The 8,763-nt window shown below is 40.9% G+C and overlaps 1 protein-coding gene across 2 annotated transcripts; it reads left to right on the forward strand.

Annotated features, from left to right (window-relative positions):
- The first annotated feature begins 358 nt into the window (after positions 1 to 358).
- LOC139644047 (testicular acid phosphatase homolog) lies at positions 359 to 8,760 on the forward strand. 2 transcript variants are annotated; one of them, XM_071519410.1, is made up of 12 exons: positions 359 to 532; positions 951 to 1,080; positions 2,511 to 2,606; positions 3,383 to 3,469; positions 4,519 to 4,674; positions 5,227 to 5,325; positions 6,276 to 6,371; positions 6,880 to 7,012; positions 7,306 to 7,388; positions 7,598 to 7,704; positions 7,986 to 8,167; positions 8,359 to 8,760. In XM_071519410.1, exons 2-12 carry the CDS (start codon positions 991 to 993, stop codon positions 8,466 to 8,468), a joined length of 1,239 nt encoding a protein of 412 aa, XP_071375511.1. In that variant the 5' UTR covers positions 359 to 532; positions 951 to 990; the 3' UTR covers positions 8,469 to 8,760. The 2 variants fall into 2 exon arrangements, with proteins under 2 accessions (XP_071375511.1, XP_071375510.1); XM_071519409.1 differs by having other exon boundaries at positions 360 to 532; positions 948 to 1,080.
- The last annotated feature ends 3 nt before the right edge of the window (positions 8,761 to 8,763 follow it).

Below are 8,763 nucleotides of genomic sequence, written 5' to 3' on the forward strand. Positions count from 1 at the left end.
GAGTGTTTGTGGCCTTGGGCTAGTGTGTGTGTATGTGTGTGTGTGTGTTTATGCACACAGGAGCACAATTTGAGAACTGCCAGGTGGGTGTGTCTACACTTAACCCATTTGTTTGTCAATGTCACCATATAACTTTAAGTATGCTTTAGCATGTGTGTATGTAGCTCTAAAGTGGAGTTATCCACTTTGAGGGGCTCAACATGCATCCTTAAGATCAAAAGCTGACTCAAATATATCTGCCAGGGTGGGCTGTCATATCACCAGACAGAGGGGAATTGGCAGAGACAGTGATTTTGACTCTGGTGGACGATGAAGTAGATTGGGACCAGAAATCCCCGGGGAGAGAGAGGGAGAGGGAGAGGGAGAGGAGGTCAGGTAGGAGGGCTATAAAAGCAGAGTCTCCTTTAGAGGAACATGCACTTAATGTCAAATCACATCTGGGTATGGCTGAAGATATTGGATTCACAGCAGAGTGCTCCTCTCTCTCATTCATTTGACTCAAACGGCAAAATGTGTGACCAAGTATGCTGAGGTAAGTGAACATGCTCGTTTCCATGATCTGCAATGTTCCTTTTTTTTGACATTTCAGTTTTACATTATGTTACATTACATTACACTGTACATGTTAAGAATTCATAAATCCTTACCAAATATTTAAGATGCTATAAATTCTGGAGAGAATATTACAGTACATTGGAAATGGACTGATGACCTAGTATACATATTTCATTAGGATTAATTATCTATTTATAAGTTAGAATTATGTGATCTAAAAGATCAATTGTGCGCTACATCTTGCTATCAATATCTTATGATGAAAAATACAGGCCCGAATGAAAGTTCAGATTTATAAGTATATACATAATTTACTCATATCTCTTCCTAATTCTCTCTAACCGCATGTGGTCCAGTTTTCTTGTTTGTTGACATTACTTCCATCATATCAGCAGGAGGACTCTGTGAAGGAGGTGGAGATTGACACCTGAAAACATGTGGAAATCCCAGAAAAGTTTTGGGTGTCTGCTCCTTCTCTGCTGCTTCTCCTTGACTGAATGCCGTGTGCTGAAGTTTGTCGTAGCTGTAAGTCTTTTTTCTCTGTCCATAGAAATCAATAATGACATTTGGGCATCGTATTGCATTTTAATCTTAAGTTCTATATCAGGGACAGAAGGCATTCACATCCAACATGATGGTATAATATTACTGCTGACAATGTTTTTTTTGGGGAATGAATACCATTACTTCAGTTTCATCTGGAAGCCACTTCCCATCATGAGACTATGTTGTTGCTTTGCTCCTCTTAAATGATTACACTGTATTATTTGCTCAGAGAGCATTATTATATTTACGCATTATTTGACAAAGGATTACTTTGAGCCTAAACTTGAACAGTGTCAAGCATATCTCTCCCAGACACTACAGCTTCTTTTATAAACCTCTTTGCATATCTCCCTTTCACACTGTAGTGCAACAAAAGAATGAGAAAGACCATTGAAGAGTTGAAGTGAAAACCCAACTTAAAATTGGATTCACTTAGCCTATGTTTTTCTAATAACATGACAACATTTTTTTGTTATCTGTTTTTTAGGTACCTTATCTGTTAGTTACCTTATGTATGTTACCTTACTGTGTTTGTCACATTGTTACTGACTGTTATTATGTCTGTTACCTTATCTGTTAAAAAATATTATCTCTTTTCTGTTAATTACTTTGGCTGATACCTTGTGAACTGATATTAATTGCTTCATCAGCCCATGTATCCTCATTTCATTTTGTTATTAATTCATTTATTCTTTAACTGAACATTTTTATTAATTCATTTGTTTTTTAATTTAATTTTTTTATTAATTACATTTAATTGTATTTTATTACTTGAGTTCAGCTGAGTTGAGTTGAGTTGAGTTGAGCCGAGTCGAGTCGAGTCGAATCGAGTCGAGCTGAGTTGAGCTGAGCTAAATCCCAGCCCCTCAGTGGTCTGTCAAAGCTTTCATTGTAAACAAGACTTTGTTCTTCATATCCTGCCTGGTTAAACGAAGGTGAAATAAAATAACGCAATAATTTATATTTATAAATATGAATATCTCCAGAAGCAAGGTCACCTCCCATGTAATGTCATTAAAATAGAAAAACTGGAGCTGCTCCACTGACAGTGAATTGGAGACTGACTTTGTCGACTTGACTTTGCAGGCTGCCTTTGTTGGAGCTTTTACACCCAAATGAGCTTAATGTTATTGTAGAAGAACCAGAAAATGTGTCCACATCCCTGTATAATCAGCTTGTGTAATGTCAGTGTTCAAAAAGTCGGTATCTTAATGATAATGGAGCAGCTCTAGGATTTGTGTCTTGATGACTTCATCAAAATGATTCTGTTGTGTCTCATATCCAGACTGGACTGTCCAAGAATTGATTTCTATTTCAGGGTGGATTTCTCCTTTAAGTACACAGTGTAATAGCTGATGCGGCACCATGTAATCTGAATCCATGTGACATAATCTGTTATGACTTTTAAGGTGTTCCGACACGGCGATCGATCACCCATTGAGTCGTATCCCAGAGATCCTCATGGGGAGGAAGTGTGGGCTCAGGGCTTCGGACAGCTGACTGAGGTACTGCCTCCTACTGGAAGGACACTTCATGTAGATGATGGTGATGTTTTTGTGTATGTGTGTGTGTGTGTGTGTGTGTGTCTTTGCGTGTGTGTGTGTGTCAGGATAGGAAATAGGATAATATGTGTAATATTATTAGTTATGATGTTATGATTATGTTTGGCAAACAAAAAATAGTGGGGCTTTTTAGGTGTCATATATTTTTAAATGGTTAGCCTGTAAGATATAAAATAAATATCTTCATCTCAAAATACACTAATGAACACATTAGAGGGCACTTTGTGATTATCAGTACAATGAAGACAAGAGCCTGAGCTCCTTTTGAACTCTATCCCTATATGTTCCTGAATGCTTAGGTACAGTAGCTTTAGATGTATCAAATCAATTATATTGTAGTTATGATGGAAGTTACATAATAAAACAATGTCTAATACACTAATGATTAACTTGTGAAAAGGCCTAAGAGAGGAAAAAATCTTGTAGAGAGTTTTAATTAAACGCCTTCTCCTGCAAGTTTTGTTAGAGTTGCCTTCCTACTGTAACATTGTTCTTCACTCAGGCAATTAGTCTGTTTACAGTGGTGAGAATTATTCTTTTTTATTTGGCTCTGGGAGGCCTGTAGAAGAAGAGAATTTTGTTGTTTTATGTAAATAGGTCAAATCTGGCTTTGAATTTAACAAATAGAGGAAATCTCTCTTTAGCTAGAGGTCTCTTAGATGTACAAAGGCCCAGATTTTACAAAAATTAACATGGTTTAAATCCTACTTTCCTCTCAGCTGGGGATGAAGCAACAGTTTGAGCTGGGCAGGTTTCTGAGGAGGCGCTATGGACGCTTTCTCAGCGAGGACTACAACAACAAAGAGGTAGGTGTGTTTGTGTGGGCACATCGGTAGGTGTGTGTGTGTGTGTGAGTGTGTGCATTTTTGTTTTCTTCATTTTCGTTCATGGCCTTGAGCCGTGGTTCCTTGTGTGCCTACTTGCATCCATTCAGTGTCGCTTAATCCTGTGCTCTCGCTCCAACATGTGAAATGAAGGCTTGTTCATGTGTGGCCAGCCACTGTTAGTAATGGCTGTACGTTAACGAGCATGACTCATATTGGTGATATCACCGCCGTGGCCTTGCGATATGCCGTAACATGTGGGCTAATCACGCCCCCAGGCTCCATGTACAGTAGAGTCGGCTGCATGCATGTTGGCTCGGTGTGCCCTCGGGCTGCACGCTCAGCATACTGCCATTATGAAGATACGATTTACGTTTTCTTTTCCTGTCTCTGTCTGCTCATCTCCACTCACTGTCTTCCTTTTTTTTTCTTCCCCCCACTCCAGCCTCCCTCCCTTCCCCTCCCTCTCCCCATCCCTGTGTTCAGCCCTCTTCTCTCCCTCTCTCCCTCCCTCCTTCCCTCTCTTAAATAACATGCAATTACCACGAAAATAACAAGTCTCCTCAGTACCTGTCGTCGACGATTTGTCGCCCAAGTCTCAGTCAACTTGTACTGTACCTTTCCCCGCACTGTCATGTCTGCTTTAATTTAACAAAAGAAAAAAAGAAGCATTTTTGGCATCACAGGAACATCCAACCTTATCAGCGTGATTTACTGTGTGCGAAAACCTGACACAGGGTGACAGAGAGATATAGACGAGCGAAGGCTGATGTCAGAAGAGATCACAGCAAGATGGATCTCTTTTTTCCCCCCTCTCTCATCCGTTTGGATTTCTTCTGACTCCCCTCCTCTTCATGTTAAAAGGGAATACCTTTGTTTAATAAAACTCACTCATGATATATTATTGCTTTGCTGCCTGCATTTGGTTTGCCTGTTTATTCTGACACACACACTAAGCCTACTACTAGCTCCAATTCTAGTTGCAGCTATTCATCCACTCTAATACTTTGTTCCCCCCTTCTTCCCAATAGTTATACGTACGGAGTACCGACTACGACCGGACTCTGATGAGTGCTCAGGCCTGCCTGGCTGGGATGTTCCCCCCAAACAGACGCCCACCTCCCATCATGCCCCAGTTACCGTGGCGGCCCATTCCAGTGCACACCATCCCTAGGGCCCAGGACAAGGTGGGCCGCTGTGCCACATAAACATTTCCCTTTACCCAGCAACCATTTACACAGCTGGACAGAAACTTGTCCAAGTAGGAGTAATCTGAGTTCCCTTCTGTAGCTCTATCTGGCTCGCATGCCAGGCTGTGAAGCTGGCATGAGAGTGAGAGACAGAAGAGAATTGTAATTTTCTTAAAGCACGTGGAAAAAATCTGCCAATGGGGCTTGATACCTTCACTTGCTTCCGATGCAAATCAACTTGTTTCAAGAATTTTATAGAAACAAGTAAATGTCTTGATAATAGTGCAGTGGTTATTGCAGTGGTTAAGATATTGACACTCATTTCTAGAAAATTCCTAAAACAAGTGAAACTGTATTGGAAACAAGTGGAGATATCTCACCCCAATGGCAGAATCTTTCTCTTCATTTAAAAAAAATAAGATTTGAAGGCTGAATATGAGACTAAGCGACTCCTTAAGATGGATGTTTTTGCAGTAGAGATGAACATAACTGCAAGACAAATGTGTATTATTTTTAGTGATGTTGTGCTGTTGTTTTGGATTTCTTAAGCTTCTGAAATCCCCGGGTAAAGACTGCCCAAAGTTCAGAGAGCTGATGACTCAGACCTTTGAGAGTGGGCCCTACCAGAGATTCCTAAGGGCTCACCAGGTAAGACAAACCACGAAAGCGGACAAAAACCTCAATGTACTGTATTGTAACTCATTCTCAGCATCTGTTCAACAACAGGAACTTTCTACCCACAGTTCAGCTTGTGTTGAAACTCATAACATTACTTTTCCATGTGTCATGGGTCTGCCATCCACTGAAAACGTGTTTGTAACTCTGCTGTATCACACTGTATTGCTGAGAACGCTACCTCTTTTTCTTTTCTCGGCTGCCTCTTTTCTACCTCTTCACACGTTGATTTGTGACATTACTGTAACTAAGATTGAAAGATGTAAATCTCTGTAAAACAGTGAATTCATATACTTCACAGTTATCAGTGCCAAAGTTATCAGCACCTCCAACGGACCTGTTAGTTATGCTGGAGACATCATGTCCTCTCAAGTGATTTTCTCAGGCACGGTGACTCCAGAGCCTCCAAAAAGCTGCACGGTGCAATTTCTCACATTCTCAGAGACGCTAATTAACGGTTGGATTGAATTAGATCGAGAATTACAATGAAAAGGTTTTAATTAAACTGAGTCCCTTCGTGCTGCCTATTAAGGAGGTGTCTGACGTCAACTGAGGGCCTCCTGCATTGAATTTTACCACCCTCTGCTGGAGGCACACAACCTGCAAGTGAAACTCAGGAACCAAAATGGTGCCATTTTTTTTCTATCTTGCCTGACCAAAGGTTATAGCTCTGAAAAACAATCATTGCATCAACAGACAATAATAATCCATAACATTAATAAGCTACTGTGTTCCGTTTTGAATTACAATGAATGAGATCAAAGGAGTGACATTTTATTAGTGCACCTGCAGAAACAGCACAAGTTTAGTTAAGTTTCACATTATCTGGAACAAAGCTAATTAAAGTGTTGTATTGCCTGGAACATTATCAGTCAGAGTGGAGAGCAGAATGTAATGTTCTCACTCATTTCTTCACCTTGCAGTATTTTGTGGAAGAACTTTCCAACCACACTGGCTACCCCATGTCCAGACTGGTTGGCAGAAAAATATGGAGGGTCTACGACACTCTAACCTGTCAGGTATACAATGTTTTATCACAGCAACTGCGCATACATACACACACAGACACATTAAGACTATGGAGTAATGCGACCTTTGTACTATTACGCGGTTATAAATGCTTCAATAACAGATACAGATACCAGCTGCATCATGGCAGAGAGAGTGAGAGAGCGAGAGAGAGAGAGAGAGAGAGAGAGCGCGAGACAGATCTGCTGTCTTCAACACATCTGCAGAGAGATGGGGGTTGGGGCGCAGGGAAATCATCTTTATACATATGACATGAATAGCACAGCATATTGAAATGATAATTAAACCATTACGAGATAGGTGGATTCTGGGCCAGGTTGAATACGCTCATTCACACTTGCGAAATGAGCATCTGTTATTTTCAGACATGCACTAAAAATAGCCGGGATAACAGAAACGATGAAATACAGCCATTTAGACCCCTTTGTTGTGACTCATGTGTTGTGTAATGTGGCTATAAGAGTGATGCAGGGTAATGAATGCTATTTTCTCTTGTAGAGGATCCACAACCTGACCCTCCCACGCTGGGCCACCCAAGAAGTTCTCGACACCCTGAGGAAAATAGCATCTTTTGAGGTCATGTACAGTATCCTCAGTCATAAGCGCAAAGAGAAGGCCAGGCTCTCGGGGGGTGAGAATTCAAATGAGGGGCAATTAATTAAAAGCACTGTTCTAAAAGAGGATTATTAGAGTATAATGGCTAGATATATGTAATGTTGTGACTGTTGGCTGAGGCTTTGTTTATGCCTCAGATGATGTAATGTGTTGGGTCAGGTTTCCCAAAAGCATATTAGCACATAATAGCTAATGGGACAAGGATGATTACAGCGCTAAGACAAGATGTTGAATAAGGTCAAGGGGATTGTTTGTGTTGGTGCCTGGGTAAATTTCATTTGTACGGTTGACACACTGTTCATTTACCAGGGGTCCTACTGAATGCCATCCTGAGGAATTTCTCCAAGGCTGTAGAGCAAGGGAGCACGCTCAAATTCATCATGTACTCAGCTGTAAGTTTAGTGTTTCGGCTCATACAAAACACACACAGAAACACACAACTCACACATATTTTATGCAAACTTCTGTCTCACATATCTCCTCACTCGTACATTATACATCCAGATACACATGTACACACACACATCCTTTTGATACAATGTGAATATTCAGTATACAACGTCTAATCCATTTGATTTGACATGTTTGTTTCTCATTCCAGCACGACTCCACACTCATCACCCTCCAGGCTGCTCTGGATGTGTACAACGGCCTTCTTCCTCCTTATGCTGCCTGTCAACTCTTTGAGTTCTACCAGGAGTATGATGGGTAATGCAGTGCTTCTAACATTATTGCATGCATTTTTCTCTTTGCATATTTAACTATGTAGGTCAGATGGCCCAAATGCACCTCATTTAGATTAATTTCATTCCATTGTTTTGCCACTCCACACCATTCAAATTCATTTCTGTTTTCCTTTTCAATTAAATGAAAACCTGGCAGCGATCCAGGAATGCAATGGCCAATTAAGCGCATGATACAAAGCCACTTACATAACACTTTGCAGAAATGTGTGTCATCTCATTGTGCTCATCCTAATAATTCCCCAGATCCTATTCTCTGGAGCTGTATTACCGCAACGACTCCTGGCGCGACCCGTTCCCGAACCCTGTGCCAGGATGCAATGGGCTGAACCCCTGCCCTTTGTCCTTGTTCACTGAGCTGGTGCGGGAGGTGGTGGCAGAGGACTGGGACGCCGAGTGCGGGCTCAGACCCAGATGGGCGAGCACAGGTAGGGGAGTTGTCATTCTGAAAATGTGACATATTATTATACTTGCTTTGCCTTGCATTTGCTTTTATTTCAAAGCATTATTTGCCATTGTTAAGGCTTTTCTGCAATGTGTTTACACCTGTATACTGTGTGTCTCTACCTACTGAATACAGTGACTCTCACCCTCATTCTTATGTTGTTCTCTCCCACAGGCATCATCACAGCTCTTGCAGTGGCTGTTGGTCTCCTGGCAGTGGCACTGTTGGTTAGCATAGGAGTGGCAATCCACAGGAGGAAAGCACACTACTCCAGAGAGGTGTAGTACAGAGAGAGGACTGTCAGCACAAGTGCCAGTGATAAGCAATGGTGCCTCTCAGCTGTGGGGATAGCACTAATAATGTAGCATGAACATGTTTTTTATTATTTTAGATCTTAATTGGGTGTGTGGGGTTTTTGCAAGCTCTTACTTTTTCTAAATTTCCTGTGAATTATGTATTTATAACTAAAACATACATATACATATGAGTATTTCAGTAGTGTAATGTATAATATAGATGTTTTTTTTAACAAGGAAGATATCAGATTTCAGAAGAAATAAAGAATGATTTACAGCAGGC

The sequence above is a fragment of the Centroberyx affinis genome, unplaced genomic scaffold (assembly GCF_046629955.1).
Source record: "Centroberyx affinis isolate AG114_WGS23_722 - 3 ecotype Tasmania unplaced genomic scaffold, CSIRO-AGI_Caff_v1 ptg000697l_1, whole genome shotgun sequence".
NCBI lineage: Eukaryota > Metazoa > Chordata > Actinopteri > Beryciformes > Berycidae > Centroberyx > Centroberyx affinis.

Excerpts from the sequence above, each read along its gene's own strand:
- LOC139644047 (XM_071519410.1), top strand. The coding sequence starts at position 991 with ATGTGGAAATCCCAGAAAAGTTTTGGGTGTCTGCTCCTTCTCTGCTGC. Across the intron at positions 3,470-4,518 it reads AGGACTACAACAACAAAGAG|TTATACGTACGGAGTACCGA; the intron begins GTAGGTGTGTTT and ends TCTTCCCAATAG. Across the intron at positions 5,326-6,275 it reads GATTCCTAAGGGCTCACCAG|TATTTTGTGGAAGAACTTTC; the intron begins GTAAGACAAACC and ends TTCACCTTGCAG.